Raw genomic sequence first — 16,651 nt, 5'->3', positions numbered from 1 at the left:
GCTATTAATTGCAACTATACGGAACGTTATAGGCTATACTAAATATTTTAAAAAGACTGATGATGATGTCAGCGTTGCATGGTAGGTATGATCAATTCCAGGATGCAGATGTAAAGAGCGAAAAACGACTCGTGGTGCCGCTGTGAGCTCACACAAACAGCACCTCCACGTCTTTGCTTTCCACCCGTTCCAAAAATCATTTCATTCCACCGCCTTTCGTGTCGACGAAGTCAAATGTAGGATCCCTGTCTAATTTTGATTTCTGACGCAATTTTCTTGTGTATTGTATTTTGCAGACCTGGGTGTCTGTTGTCTTTTTTTTTTTTTTGCGCAACAATGGCGAACAAAGGAATTTCCGTGCTGTGCCCGATTGTCTGCATTTTTGCTTTTATTTGGATGCTGCCCCGCGTTGAAGGAGATCTCAGCTATTCTCTTGCAGAGGAGATGGAGCGCTTGTCTGCTTTTGGAAATATCGCCAAAGATCTCGGAGTGGACTTGAGGACATTATCATCACGAAAAGCTCGGATTGATTTCGAGGATACTCGAAGGCGTTATTGTGATTTGAATCTGAGCAATGGAGATTTGATAATAGCGGAGAGAATTGACAGAGAAATCCTTTGTGACAAGAAGCCCTCATGCGTTGTAAAAGTGGATCTGGTTTTGGAAAATCCTCTTGAGCTGCATCGCGTGAGTCTCCATATTCAAGATGTAAATGATAACTCGCCGCACTTCAAAAAGAATTTAATTGAAATGGAAATAAGTGAGTCGGCAGAAAAGCTCAGTCGTTTTTCAATTGAAGAGGCCCATGATGCAGATATTGGCCAAAATGATGTCAAAATGTATAATTTACAAAAGAATTCTTATTTTATTCTTTCAGTTGACAACAACAAAGTCGAGCTCGTTCTAGAAAATAAGCTCGACCGAGAAAAGCAAAGTGAGATGAATTTGCTTCTCACAGCTTTAGATGGCGGCTCTCCTCGGAGATCAGGCACAGTCGTCATACACGTCACCGTGCTGGACGCTAATGATAACGCCCCAGTGTTCAGCAAAGCCGTTTATAAAGCCAGTCTGCCTGAAAACTCACCTTCAGATACAACTGTAATTAAAGTTAGTGCTATTGACGCAGATGAGGGAGTAAATGGCGCTGTGACTTATGATTTTGGACACGTATCTGGTAATAATATTAATGTATTTTTTATTGATCCCACGACAGGTGAAATTAAAGTCACAGGTGTGACTGACTTTGAAGAGAAAGCCTCGTATGAAATGAGAGTAGAAGCTAAAGATGGTTTAGGGCTGACATCATACGCTAAAGTTCTAATAGACATCACTGATGTAAATGACAACGCTCCTGTAATTAATTTAAAGTCACTGACCAATCCAGTAGCAGAGAATGTGCCCCCTGGCTCAGAGGTGGGCATCATTAACGTGCAGGACAGAGACTCTGAGAAGAATGGACAGGTGCGTTGTGCCATTCAACAAAATGTCCCATTTAAGCTAGTTCCTTCTATTAAAAACTATTATTCTCTGGTGACTACCGAAGAACTTGACCGTGAACTAGTGTCAGACTACAACATTACAATCAGCGTCACTGATGAGGGCTCTCCTCCTCTGTCCTCCTCAAAAAGCCTCCACTTGTCCGTGGGAGACATCAACGACAACCCACCCGTATTTGAGGAACAGTCCTACAGTGCATATGTGAGTGAAAATAACAAAGCTGGCTCCACTTTATGTTCTGTCAGTGCTCAAGACCCTGACTGGAGACAGAACGGCACTGTCATTTATTCTCTCTTACCTGCTGAGGTGAACGGCTACCCGGTGTCCTCCTATGTGTCTGTCAACGGAGACACGGGGGCAATCCATGCTGTCAGGTCGTTCGATTATGAACACCTGAGGAGTTTTCAAGTCCAGGTCATGGCCAGAGACAATGGCTCTCCTCCGCTGAGCAGCAACGTGAGCGTCAGCGTGTTCATCTGGGACGTGAATGACAACTCTCCGCAGATCCTGTACCCCGCCCCGGAGGGCATCTCCTTCATGACCGAGCTGGTCCCCAAAGCTACACACGGAGGCTCTATTGTCTCCAAAGTGATCGCGGTGGACGCCGACTCAGGCCAGAATGCTTGGCTGTCCTATCACATCCTCAAGTCCACAGAAGCGGGACTTTTCACTATTGGTCTCCACAGCGGCGAGATCAGGACTCAGCGGGACATTTCCGAGTCTGACAGCATGAAGCAGAACCTGATAGTGACCGTCAAAGATAACGGACAGCCCCCTCTCTCGGCCACCTGCTCCATGTATTTGCTCATCTCGGATAACCTGGCCGAGGTGCCGGAGCTGAAGGACATTTCTTACGACGAGAAGAACTCCAAGCTGACCTCTTATCTGATCATTGCGCTGGTTTCCGTGTCCACCTTCTTCCTGACCTTCATCATGGTGGTCCTGGCTGTAAGGTTTTGTCGCAGGAGAAAGCCCAGACTTTTGTTTGATGGAGCAGTTGCCATCCCCAGCGCGTATCTGCCTCCTAATTACGCAGATGTGGACGGCACGGGAACTTTACGCAGCACCTACAACTATGACGCCTACTTGACGACAGGCTCCAGAACCAGTGACTTTAAGTTTGTGTCTTCTTACAATGATAACACGCTGCCTGCTGACCAGACTCTGAAGAAAAGTCCAAGTGACTTTGCTGATCCTTTTGAAGGTCTCGAGGAAATAGAGGTAAGACTCTTTTGTTCTCTATGAGATCATAAAAACATCTACTTCCATTAACTCAATAATACAAATTCATTGAGTCTTTCTGTGTTCATTCCCCTTTTGTATAGTACCCATACCACTGTAGTTCAAGGGTGTCCGTCTACAATTAATTTATTAAAAGACCAGCTCAGTCATTTAAGATGACTTGTAATCATTTATGTTTTGAAAGGCAAATGCATGTAAACCGCCCCTCTGCAGAGTTGTTCTACGCCAATAAGGCAAGATTGTCATGCCCGTGACAGAGCACGCTCGGCCGTCAGCTTCCCTCAGCCACACCCCTTCGTGATCGTCATGTTTTTCACCTGATCCCTCTTGTTACCTGATGTATTTAAACCCTGCCCGTGTGTTCCTCCTTGTCGGTGTCTACTGCTGTGTTCCGTCCTCGTCCCCGCCCGTGCCCAGTGTTCCTGTTGTCTGGGTTTCCCCCGATCTGTCTGAAGATTCATGGTCAGAATTTCAACCTTGTCCAAGTGGACTTCTGTCGATCGGTCTGTCTGTTTGCTGGCCGTGAGTCTCTATCCCGTCTATGTCTTCGGTTCCCCACCTACCTCCCTTCCAAGTCCCTTTCCCTTCGATAAATCCTGATTCAAGCTGCATTTGGTCACCCTGGCTCAACTCATTCCTGACAAAGATGACAAAGCGTAATTATGAAAAACGTGGACTTTTTTTTAATGTTGTCTGCAAAAAGAAACCCCCAATATGAGACACAAAGCAAAATGAGCATTTAACTAATATACTTAACATGTTCCTTTCCTCCTCAGTTTGTACCCTGATATTGGCTGATGTTGTCATGTTTTTTTTCGTATATACTTAGCATTTCCTATTTTATTCCTTACGTGTTACTATTTTTTTCTTCTCTCTGTGTTGTGAATTCAGAAATAAAATAAGCTAATTTGCCCCCATTTTTACAGTTAAATTCATACTTTTTTTTTTCCAATTCCGGTCTCTGAAATGCACTTTGCATGTGTTCAAAGCTACGAGTGAGCCCCTGTGCTGCCATATTAATGCACTCGACCGTAACTCAAGCGTTCGGTACCTGTCCATGGTGCTGAAAATCCCGGTTACAACTGACTGAACGGTACTTCAATTTTGTTCTCAGACATGCAAAAGAATCAAGATGGTTGATCAACAGTTCAGTTTTATTTCATTCCATTTTTGAACAACTCTATAGATAAATTACTCACCCTTTATGTTTTGCCAGTATATCACACATCGGGAGACATGATATGCAACATATTGTATTAGTCCTTGAAAATACTGTCGTGATTTTATAACCTGAAGGCTAAATAAGCTTGAATAAGGAGATGCTGGGAAATTAAGTTGTTTCCCCTGTTACATTTGTCATTGACTAATGCACAGGGCACAACGGTTTTAAATGCATGTTTATTAACGTGTGTGGGGTACTTTTCAATGTTTTTTTTATACTGAGGGGTGGTGATATACAGCAGTTCAGATAATGGATGGATGGGTGGATGAATGGAGGGATGGATGGATGCATTTAGTGCTGTTGATAAAAATGGACTCGAGGTGTCGCTGTTGGCTTGGACAACGCAAACCCGGACCCAGCCCGTCTCTTACTGCACAGATTCTGGTCGCTTTGTCTTTCTGCGGATGATTGGAACCTCGTGAATATTTTTGTGTAGACCAGCTTCAAAGTGGGAATTTTGTGGAGCATCGGACTGTTTTATTTGAACAGGAGATTGAACGCGTATTGGATTATTTCTGTAGACATGGGAGTCAAGGAATTCTCTTTTCACCGTCTGATATATGTTTTTGTCGTCCTTGCTCAAATGCGCCTCGTCGACGGAGATCTGAGCTATTCTGTTCCAGAAGAGATGAAACGCTCGTCTGTTGTTGGAAATATAGCAAAAGATCTGAGCGTGGATCCAAGGACGCTTTCTACAAGAAGTGCCCGTGTTAATGTTGCCGGGACACGTAAGCAGTACTGTGAGATCAATTTGAGCACCGGAGACTTGATCACATCGGAGAGAATAGATAGAGAAAGCCTTTGCGGGAAGAAACCATCTTGCACTATTAAAATGGATTTGGTGTTAGAAAATCCTCTTGAGCTTCATCGCATTAATATTCATATTCAAGATATAAATGACAACTCGCCAAAATTCAAAAATAATTTGATTGAAATGGAAATAAGCGAGTCGGCAGAAAAAGGCAGTCGTTTTTCCATCGAGAAGGCTCATGATGCAGATATAAAAGAAAATGATGTGCAAAGATACATTCTGCAAAGAAATGAAAACTTTATTCTTTCTGTTGATAACAGCAAAGTTGAACTCGTTCTTGAAAAAAAACTCGACCGAGAAAAGCAAAATGAGATGAATTTGCTTCTCACAGCTTTAGATGGCGGCTCGCCTCAGAAATCAGGCACAGTAGTCATACATGTCACCGTGCTGGACGCTAATGATAACGCCCCATTGTTCAGCCAAGCCGTTTATAAAGCCAGTCTGCCTGAAAACTCTCCTCCAGATACAATGGTAGTTAAAGTTAGTGCAACTGATGTTGATGAAGGAGTGAATGGGGAAGTGACATATGACTTTGGCCATGCAGGTGATGATGAGCTGATTGTCTTTTCTATTGATCCGTTAACAGGTATAATTAGAATAACTGGTTTAGTTGATTTTGAGGAAGAAATTTCATTTGAACTTAGTGTACAAGCTAAAGATGGTTTGGGACTGACCTCCTATGCCAAAGTCTTAATAGATATTACTGATGTAAATGACAATGCTCCTGTGATCAATTTAATGTCACTAACAAGTCCAGTACCAGAGAACGTGTCCCCTGGCACAGAGGTGGGCATCATTAATGTGCAGGACAGAGACTCTGAAAAAAATGGACTTGTACACTGCTCCATTCAACAAAATGTCCCTTTCAAGTTAGTTCCTTCTATCAAAAACTATTATTCTCTGGTGACCACTGGACTTCTGGACCGTGAACGAGTGTCAGACTACAACATTACAATCGGCGCCACTGATGAGGGCTCTCCTACTCTGTCCTCGTCAAAAAGTGTCCACTTGTCCGTGGGAGACATCAACGACAACCCGCCCATGTTTGAGGAACAGTCCTACAGCGCATACGTGAGTGAAAATAACAAAGCTGGCTCCACTTTATGCTCTGTCAGTGCTCAAGACCCTGACTGGAGACAGAATGGCACCATCATTTATTCCCTCTTACCTGCTGAGGTGAACGGCTCCCCGGTGTCCTCCTACGTGTCTGTCAACGGAGACACAGGGGCGGTCCATGCCGTCAGGTCCTTCGATTACGAACATCTGAGGAGTTTTCAAGTACACGTGATGGCCAGGGACAATGGTTCTCCTCCGCTGAGCAGCAACGTGAGCGTCAGCGTGTTCATCTGGGACGTGAATGACAACTCTCCTCAGATCCTGTACCCGGCCCCAGAGGGCAACTCCTTCATGACAGAGCTGGTCCCCAAAGCTGCACACGGAGGCTCTGTGGTGTCCAAAGTGATCGCAGTGGATGCTGACTCGGGACAGAACGCCTGGCTGTCCTATCACATCCTCAAGTCCACAGATGCGGGACTTTTTACCATCGGTCTCCACAGCGGAGAGATCCGGACCCAGCGGGACATTTTGGAGTCTGACAGCGTGAAACAGAATTTGATTGTGGCCGTCAAAGATAACGGACAGCCCCCTCTCTCGGCCACCTGCTCAATGTATTTGCTTATTTCGGACAACTTGGCCGAGGTGCCGGAGCTGAAGGACATTTCTTACGACGACAAGAACTCCAAGCTGACCTCTTATCTGATCATTGCGCTGGTTTCCGTGTCCACCTTCTTCCTGACCTTCATCATGGTGGTCCTGGCTGTAAGGTTTTGTCGCAGGACAAAGCCCAGACTGTTGTTTGATGGAGCAGTTGCCATCCCCAGCACGTATCTGCCTCCTAATTACGCAGATGTGGACGGTACGGGAACTTTACGCAGCACCTACAACTATGATGCCTACTTGACAACAGGCTCTAGAACCAGTGACTTTAAGTTTGTGTCTTCTTACAACGACAACACACTCCCTGCTGACCAGACACTGAAGAAAAGCCCTAGTGATTTTGCTGATCCTTTTGAAGATATTGTTGCGACTGAAGAGGTAGGTGTCCTTTTCACAATTAAGGAACACATTGGGTCAATGATTCATATTCAGTTTGCTTTTCTTACTTTATACTACCCTTTGTATTTTCCTTCTCATTGGATGGGCAACTTTCACATTTGTTAGTGTGGTTCATAAAGACAACTCAAGGCAATGGCAATTTTAAAATGTTCAACTTTCAGACACTTTGTCCAAGGGCTGAAATAAATGTGATATATGCCCTTACTGTGCACCTTAGTACACATACTGTTGGGGAGCCCAGGGTGTAAAGGTGTTGGCTTTGATGGGGTTTGGTCTTTTCACCCCCGGGTGTCGGTCAAAACACAGGAGATGAAGCTGTTGTTCAGTTCAGCTTTAATGAGTTGCAGGCACGCCCAAGTAACAGGCGCTGATGGTCATATGGGCATACAGGCAAATAGACATAGGCACACGTTGCGATGATGCAGGGACGTGAATGAATCTGAATGTGTATGCGTGTGTGTGTGTTTGTGAGCACGTGTAGTTCTGCAACAGAAAGGAACAATACACCGCATGAGTTACAATACTTATGACACTCAGCCAGATACGAGGCAAACTTAAAAGGAGAGCGCTGGGAGCTGTCAATCAAACGGCGCGAGCTTAACAAGTCAAAAACGGCCTAACGGCAGCGCAAAAATGGACAATATCAGCTATACTAAACACCATACAGTGTGCTCACGCTGTGTCAAAGACCCACAGCAGCACTGAACACGTTCAATGTTAGCAGCATCGAAATCCAGGGTACATTACTGCTGCGCAACAAGTAGTGACAATCACTGGAAGGCAATTTACGCGATAGTTAGATGTCGTGACGTAACGTCAGCACGACGGAGAATGATCAAATACGTATAGAACAGTAATCAACACAAAATATTTATGTCCAGCATCAACATAAAAGCCTTTCTAACACATACTAAATTGATATCGTAAAAAATAGACATATTTGTTACACTAAATACCTGACTGTTACAAATGTGCAATGTCCAAACAAGGGAATTAGTCTTATTTTCCTTTAATCTATCTTCTTTCTTCGTTTTCTCTTTCCAACTTGACACCGCTGTGTGTTACTGTTTAAATGATTTCTGGCTCTACCTTTTCTAAGGTCTTTTTCTCTCAACCAATACACGCGTCACTACCACATAGTCTTCTGGAGTTGTCATTTTGGTGTTTGTTCCGAGTGTAGAATTGGGTGATACTTGTCGAAGTTTGTAACCTTCATCTGCCCAAATATATTGTAATTTTACTTTAATTCTCAGTCTTAATCTGATGCTCTTCATTTTTGTTTATAGCTATGGGATTTGTGCGTTAAAAATAAAGGTATGCATATGTTTTGGAAGGTTAATTTTTAACAATAGGTTTACTTGGCTTGCTTCTTGTGACTTGGTGTCTATAGAAAAATGGAGGTTTCGATAAGAACAGTTAAGAACCCCCCACTCCTGTTTTTTTTTTTCCCCCCAAGGTGTCAAAAACTCAAGGTGACTGTCCATGGTGCTGGAACAGAAGTCGCAATGAACGGCACTTTAATTTTGTTTGTAGGAATCCTACAAATGAGGAATAGGTTATTATCAAACCTATGGCCATAACATTGTACGTCAAGAATGTAACATTGCGTATTTAGTTCGAAATAACTGTATCTATTATCAATTTATTCCAAGTAAATAACTCACCTTTGACTCATGTGTTATAATACACTCCAAGACGTATGACTAACGGACACAGGTGCATACTGTATTATACCAGTCGATGGAAATAAAAATGCCTTGCATACGTTGTGACATAATATTTGCAAAACTGAAGACTATTGCTATTTTGCATAAAAGCCGTACTGGGGAAGTGAAACCTTTGAATGGCTAATTCAGAGAAGACAGGCATTGAACACATTTAAAAGAATGATTTTCATGCACGCGTTTAGTGTTGTGGACAAAAATGTACTCTTGGCGTCGCTGTTGGCCTATGAAACGGAAACCCGCATGAAGTCCCCCTCTAATGCACGGATTTTTGTTGCTTTGTCCTTCTGCGGATGGTTCGAACGTTGAGAATATTTTGCGTCGACTACCGTGGATTTTGGAATTGAGTGCAGCTTTGCATTTTCTGATCTTGACACCTTTTGGATTATTTCTCTAAACATGGGAGTCGAGGATTTCTCTCTTCGCCGTTTGATGTATGTTTTTGTCGTCTTTGCTCTAACGCGCCTCGTCGGCGGAGATCTGAGCTACTCTCTTCCAGAGGAAATGAAACGCTCGTCTGTTGTTGGGAATTTAGCAAAAGATCTGGGTGCGGATCCGAGGACGTTGTCTGCACGAAATGCTCGTATTGATGTTGAAGGGACAAGTAAGCAATATTGTGTGATAAATCTGAGCACAGGAGACTTGATCACAGAGGAGAGAATTGACAGAGAGAGCCTTTGTGACAAAAAACCCTCATGTGTGATAAAATTGGATCTGGTTTTAGAAAACCCTCTTGAGCTTCATCGCGTTAGTCTTCATATTCAAGATGTCAATGACAACTATCCAAAATTCAAAAAGAATTTGATTGAAATGGAAATTAGTGAGTCTACAGAAAAGGGCAGTCGTTTTTCCATTGAGAAGGCTCATGATGCAGATATAGGCCAAAATGCAGTTCAAAGATACAGTCTACAAAGAAATGCAAACTTTATTCTTGCTGTTGGCAACAACAAAGTTGAGCTTGTCTTAGAAAATAAACTTGACCGAGAAAAGCAAAGTGAGATGAATTTACTTCTCACAGCTTTAGATGGTGGCTCTCCTGAGAGATCAGGTACGGTAGTTATACACGTCACTGTGCTGGATGCTAATGATAATGCTCCAGTGTTCAGCAAAGCCATTTATAAGGCCAGTCTGCCTGAAAACTCTGCTCCAGATTCAATGGTAATTAAAGTTAGTGCAACTGATATTGATGATGGAGCGAATGGAGAGGTGACATATGACTTTGGCCACATCTCAGATGATTATATTGATGCATTTTCTATTGAACCTTCCACAGGTGCAATTAAAGTAATGCGTTTAATTGACTTTGAAGAGAAAACTTCATATGAGATGAGTATTGAAGCTAAAGATGGTTTGGGGCTTACATCCTATAGTAAAGTTATCATAGATATCACTGATGTAAATGATAACGCCCCTGTGATCAATTTAAAATCACTATCTAATCCAGTACCAGAGAACGTGTCCCCTGGCACAGAGGTGGGCATCATTAATGTGCAGGACAGAGACTCTGAAAAGAACGGACAGGTTCGCTGCTCCATTCAACAACACGTCCCCTTCAAGTTAATTCCTTCCATCAAAAACTATTATTCTCTGGTGACGAGTGGACTTCTGGACCGTGAACAAGTGTCAGACTACAACATTACAATCAGCGCCACTGATGAGGGCTCTCCTCCTCTGTCCTCCTCGAAAAGTATCCACTTGTCTGTGGGAGACATCAACGACAACCCGCCCGTGTTTGAGGAACAGTCCTATAGCGCATATGTGAGTGAAAATAACAAAGCTGGCTCCACCTTATGCTCTGTCAATGCTCAAGACCCCGACTGGAGACAGAACGGCACCGTCATTTATTCTCTTGTACCTGCTGAGGTGAACGGCGCCCCGGTGTCCTCCTACGTGTCTGTCAATGGAGACACGGGAGCGATCCACGCCGTCAGGTCCTTTGATTACGAACACCTGAGGAGCTTTCAAGTCCTCGTGATGGCCAGAGACAATGGTTCTCCTCCACTGAGCAGCAACGTGAGCGTCAGCGTGTTCATCTGGGACGTGAATGACAACTCTCCTCAGATCCTATACCCGGCCCCGGAGGGCAACTCCTTCATGACCGAGCTGGTCCCCAAAGCTGCACAAGGAGGTTCTGTGGTGTCCAAAGTGATCGCGGTGGACGCCGACTCGGGACAGAATGCCTGGCTGTCCTATCACATCCTCAAGTCCACAGATGCGGGACTTTTCACCATCGGTCTCCACAGCGGAGAGATTAGGACCCAGCGGGACATTTTGGAGTCTGACAGCATGAAGCAGAACCTGATTGTGGCCGTCAGAGATAACGGACAGCCCCCTCTCTCGGCCACCTGCTCCATGTATTTGCTTATCTCTGATAACCTGGCCGAGGTGCCAGAGCTGAAGGACATTTCTTACGACGAGAAGAACTCCAAGCTGACCTCTTATCTGATCATCGCGCTGGTGTCCGTGTCCACCTTCTTCTTGACCTTCATCATGGTGGTCCTAGCTGTGAGGTTTTGTCGCAGGAGAAAGCCCAGACTTTTGTTTGATGGAGCAGTTGCCATCCCCAGCGCGTATCTTCCTCCTAATTATGCAGATGTGGACGGCACGGGAACTTTACGCAGCACCTACAACTATGACGCCTACTTGACAACGGGCTCCAGAACCAGTGACTTTAAGTTTGTATCTTCCTACAATGACAACACGCTGCCTGCTGACCAGACTCTGAAGAAAAGTCCAAGTGATTTTGCGGATCCCTTTGAAGATCTGGAGACTTCCTCTGAGGTAGGAGAAATTCAGAACTTGGCTTGAAAGCTGACTGACCTAAATTCTTCTATGACGGACCGGTCTTGTTGAAAGGATAGGCATTTTCATAATGAATTAATTTCATACGTGTCAAGTATGATGGTTTAATTACCCACTTTTGCATCTAACACTACCTATTCACCGTACTATTTGCCTATCAATATGTCTTGCTTTCTTCTTTCTCCATCTATTTTTATTCTGGCCACATTTACTTTCCCCCTCCGATACTTCTAACCATATTCGTTGTTTACGTTTGTTTAACTTAGCTGTAAAGAAACAAAAGTGCAGTTCCATCTGCAAGAAAATCTCTAACATGTCATCAAATTATTTATTCATTTACCATACATGAAATCGTAACAAAAGTTTGGCTATGAGTTATCTAATAATATTTAAATCAGCTTCGATCTTTGGAGTAACACTCTGAAGCAGAATTAAAAAATTTAAACAAGTTCTTATTGATCGTTCTAAATCTCCTATTAATTTGCACGGACTTTTATGAATTTGGAAAATGTGTAATCCTTAAATGCTGTTATTCTTGCCGTAGTGTGGCGGAATACAATGAGGTTCCAGTGCTGTACCTTTCTGGTGCCTTCTTTGCTAAATAATTACCGACACGACAACACTTGAATTCAGCCACCCCTTTATTATTTTTTCTCCCACCAACTCCACACACGCCCTCACGTTCCCTCATTTTCTATTTTCACCCGCCCCCACGAAAAGGGCGTATCAGAGCAATTCACAAACAAAACGTAAACAGGATCAACATAAATGTGCACATCATTACAGCATGTTAAGACAATAATAAATGTTGTGAAACAATTTATAATCCCTAAAATGGTATATAAAATTCAAAATACCAATTGGTGACTAAATCACGTGTTACACGTGTATGTCTTGACCTTTCCTTTTCATTTCTGCACATCACCAATATCGCTTTATTTATTCAAATATTCACAAGACATCGCTTACCGAATAAAATTGGCTGTATAACTATTTCTTATGAGTGTAAGAAAAAAAATGGACTGATGATGTCGCTCTCGGCTTGCAGAACGTAGATGCACCACTCCACCCATTACTGCAGGCATATTTGACCGGATTCACGGTCGTGAATAGGCTTTTATTTTTGCACACCGTATTTGCTGATGTTTTGTGGCAAACATTGTTGATTTATTTGGGTTGTATTTTCCGCTGGAGCTGCACCTCCATTTGCCTAATCATCGGACGTGTTTTGCATCAAGATGGGACACAAAGGATTTTCCGTGCTTTTTCCGATCTGCTTTGTTTCCTTCGTCGCAATGGTGCCCCTCGTTTATGGAGACCTGAGTTATTCCGTTCCAGAGGAGATGAAACGGGGCTCTGTTGTCGGAAATATAGCAAAAGATCTTGGAGCGGATTTGGTGACTTTTGCAGCCCGGAAGCCTCGATTTGATTTTGAGGAAACACGCAAACATTATTATGGAATCAATCTGAGCACCGGAGACCTGTTCACATCAGAGAAGATTGACAGAGAAAGCATTTGTGGAACGAAACCTTCATGTGTCATAAAAGTTGATCTGGTTTTAGAAAATCCTTTGGAGCTTCAACGTGTAAGTTTTCATATTCAAGATATAAACGACAATTCTCCTGAATTCCATGACCATTTAATTGAAATGGAAATAAGAGAGTCGGCAGAAAAGGGCAGTCGTTTTGCAATCGAGGAGGCCCACGATGCAGATGTAGGTCAAAATGCTGTTCAGCGTTACATTCTACAAAGAAATGCAAACTTTATTCTTGCTGTTGACAACAACAAGGTTGAACTCGTTCTTGAAAATAAGCTCGATCGAGAAAAGCAAAGTGAGATGAATTTGCTTCTCACAGCTTTAGATGGAGGCTCTCCTCAGAGATCAGGCACAGTAGTCATACATGTCACTGTGCTGGATGCTAATGATAATGCCCCAGTGTTCAGCAAAGCCGTTTATAAAGCCAGTCTCCCTGAAAACTCGCCTCCAGATACAGTAGTTATTAATGTCAGCGCTTCTGATGCTGACGAAGGCGTAAACGGGGACGTGACATACAATGTTGGCTACATTTCGAATAATGACAAAAATGTGTTTTCAATTGACCCCAAAAGTGGTGAAATCAAGCTATCAGGTGAGATTGATTTTGAGAAAAGTAATTCTTATGAAATGAAGGTGCAAGCAAAAGATGGATTAGGGCTCACATCATATGCTAAAATTGTGATAGACATTACTGATATAAATGATAACGCCCCTGTGATCAATTTAAAGTCACTGACCAATCCAGTAGCAGAGAACGTGCCACCTGGCACAGAGGTGGGCATCATTAATGTGCAGGACAGAGACTCTGAAAAAAATGGACTTGTCCACTGCTCCATTCAACAAAATGTCCCCTTCAAGTTAGTTCCTTCCATCAAAAACTATTATTCACTGGTCACTACCGGGCCTCTGGACCGTGAACTCGTGTCAGACTACAACATGACAATCAGCGCCACTGACGAGGGCTCTCCTCCTCTGTCCTCCTCGAAAAGCGTCCACTTGTCTGTGGGAGACATCAACGACAACCCGCCCGTGTTTGAGGAACAGTCCTACAGCGCATATGTCAGTGAAAACAACAAAGCTGGCTCCACTTTATGCTCTGTCAGTGCTCAAGACCCTGACTGGAGACAGAACGGCACCGTCATTTATTCTCTCTTACCTGCTGAGGTAAACGGCGCCCCGGTGTCCTCTTACGTGTCTGTCAACGGCGACACGGGGGCGATCCACGCCGTAAGGTCCTTTGATTACGAACACCTGAGGAGTTTCCAAGTCCTCGTGATGGCCAGAGACAATGGCTCTCCTCCGCTGAGCAGAAACGTGAGCGTCAGCGTGTTCATCTGGGACGTGAATGACAACTCTCCTCAGATCCTGTACCCCGCTCCGGAGGGCAACTCCTTCATGACCGAGCTGGTCCCCAAAGCTGTACACGGAGGCTCTATTGTGTCCAAAGTGATCGCGGTGGATGCCGACTCGGGCCAGAATGCCTGGCTGTCCTATCACATCCTCAAGTCCACAGATGCAGGACTTTTCACCATCGGTCTCCACAGTGGGGAGATCAGGACCCAGCGGGACATTTTGGAGTCTGACAGCATGAAGCAGAACCTGATTGTGGCTGTCAAAGATAACGGACAGCCCCCTCTCTCGGCCACCTGCTCCATGTATTTGCTTATTTCGGACAACTTAGCAGAGGTGCCGGAGCTGAAGGACATTTCTTACGATGAGAAGAACTCCAAGCTGACTTCTTATCTGATCATTGCGCTGGTGTCTGTGTCTACCTTCTTCCTGACCTTCATCATGGTGGTCCTGGCTGTAAAGTTTTGTCGCAGGAGAAAGCCCAGACTTTTGTTTGATGGAGCAGTTGCCATCCCTAGCGCGTATCTGCCTCCTAATTACGCAGATGTGGACGGCACGGGAACTTTACGCAGCACCTACAACTATGACGCCTACTTGACAACGGGCTCGAGAACCAGTGACTTTAAGTTTGTATCATCCTACAATGACAACACGCTGCCTGCTGACCAGACTCTGAAGAAAAGTCCAAGTGATTTTGTGGATCCTTTTGAAGATCTTGGGTCCTCTGAAGAGGTAGGAGTCATTCTAATGAAGACTGTAAATTGTTTTTGTCTTTTTCACTTCATCTTGAGGCCCTCATTTCAGAATATTTCTCTGTTTAGTCAAGTTTTTTAGTCAAGTACATTTTCTGTACTTTTTCTGACACTTCTGTCGATTTGCAATATTAAACTTGCACTTAATATATTGCTGCAGAAAACTTTATGTAATGAGAATGCCAAACGGCCACAAATGGTTGTTCAACATTTGGCTGGGTAAAATATTGTATGTCACAATGAGTCTGACATTTTTTCCCTCCATGCTTGACGACTGGTCATCACGGCTTTTTATCAACAACAAATTATCAACACACATCAGAAACTCTTTTTTAAATTATCTGCAAATGTTAACAGTGCTGTCAAAATAACTGTTTACAAGCTGACATAGCTTGATTTCTTGAATTATCCAGAACTGTTAGCATAGCTACTATGGATGCTTGTTTGGATGTATCTTTGAAGTGTGGAAGGAATCAAATGATCCTCTGAATAAATTAGAATTACTGGACAAATCTGGACTTGGAACATTTGTGTGGAGTTTTCATGTTTAGCCCGTTTTTGCATGGAATTTCTCCTGGTACTCCAGTTTCCTCTCATATCCCTAAAACATGCATGTTAGGTTTGGGTTATTTCAAACTCTATGCCATGAACTGTGGAGGTGAGTGTGAATGGTTGCAGACTGGCAAAGTCAGCTGGGGTAAATTAAAGTCACTGGTGAATCATGTGCATAAAAGCTGTATGGAAAACAGGACTCATTTTTTTCTTCATTGGTGAATTGTGTTTGTTGAAGCTGTGGAAATCTTGATCTTTGTTGTGGGATAGTGTTGGCTCTGGTTGCAAGCTCCTTGTGATTAAGCAGCTTGAAAGTGACTGCTATGCATAATGGGTATTGTTCGCCTACTGCATTCCAAAACACAAGTCTTTCAAATAAAAAATGAATATGTTACCTTTACTTTAATTGTTGCATAGTCAATTTTAGTCTAACAGCAAATGTCTTCACGATATGGCTTCAACTAAGTTTCATTTTCAATGGTGTGAAGTAGCCTGTCCACTCACTGCAACTTGTGTCGGATAATTAGAGTTGAATTGTCTGTTTTTGTGTCATCCACTCTCAGGATGTGATGTTGTATTTTCTTTGCTTGTTTGTTTATTTGTTTGTCTGTTATTGCTGCCTATACTGCACGGCGGTAAAACATTCCTGTTAGTTTGTGACGTGTTTCTTTCAAAATATGGATGTAACTGTCCGTGGAGCTTACTCACAATATTGTAGTTTCTGTCACACAGCTATTACAGGTTTCTTGCCAGTTCTTGCTTTTTTATGCAACTATTGTGTGGTTGTTTAATTACTATAATTATCGTTATTCCTGAAATTGAGTCATAATAGATATTGATAACTTAATGGCAGTAATTGACGATTACACAATACACTACGTTTTCACTCCACAAGTACAAAAAATTAAAAGGATTTGCCCCCTAAACATCTTTTAATATTTTTCAGCTTTATTAGGACTGTTTGGCAATGATAAAAGTCAACTCCTGGTGTCGCTGTTCACCTGTATAAGGCGAACCATCCTCTCTCACGCCTCAGACTGCTTTGT

General features: G+C 43.3%; 2 protein-coding genes across 6 annotated transcripts in view; both read left to right on the top strand.

The window, feature by feature from the left end:
• The first annotated feature begins 321 nt into the window (after positions 1 to 321).
• Positions 322 to 16,651, top strand: part of LOC148404383 (protocadherin gamma-C5-like) — a 226,049-nt gene continuing 209,719 nt past the window's right edge. For 2 of the 5 annotated variants that reach the window (XM_088381200.1, XM_088381076.1), the window contains exon 1: positions 322 to 2,718. In XM_088381200.1, coding sequence (XP_088237326.1) covers positions 337 to 2,718 — 2,382 coding nt within the window. In that variant the 5' untranslated portion in view covers positions 322 to 336. Of the gene's footprint in view, positions 2,719 to 4,393; positions 6,867 to 8,986; positions 11,393 to 16,651 lie in introns of those variants that run through there. The other 3 variants (XM_088381092.1, XM_088381085.1, XM_088381189.1) reach the window with 3 other exon arrangements.
• Positions 12,470 to 15,912, top strand: LOC148404389 (protocadherin beta-15-like). Its single transcript, XM_088381214.1, has one exon. It carries the CDS (start codon positions 12,652 to 12,654, stop codon positions 15,133 to 15,135), a length of 2,484 nt encoding a protein of 827 aa, XP_088237340.1. The 5' UTR covers positions 12,470 to 12,651; the 3' UTR covers positions 15,136 to 15,912.

The sequence above is a fragment of the Syngnathus floridae genome, chromosome 1 (genome assembly GCF_059516105.1).
Source record: "Syngnathus floridae isolate MCC-2025c chromosome 1, RoL_Sflo_1.0, whole genome shotgun sequence".
In the NCBI taxonomy this organism is placed as follows: Eukaryota; Metazoa; Chordata; class Actinopteri; order Syngnathiformes; family Syngnathidae; genus Syngnathus; species Syngnathus floridae.
The sequence above is the reverse complement of the archived record's forward strand: the minus strand, read 5'-3'. Positions and strand labels throughout refer to the sequence as shown.

Bases quoted from the DNA above. Each gene is read 5' to 3' on its own strand.
- LOC148404389 (XM_088381214.1), top strand. From the start codon at position 12,652: ATGGGACACAAAGGATTTTCCGTGCTTTTTCCGATCTGCTTTGTTTCC.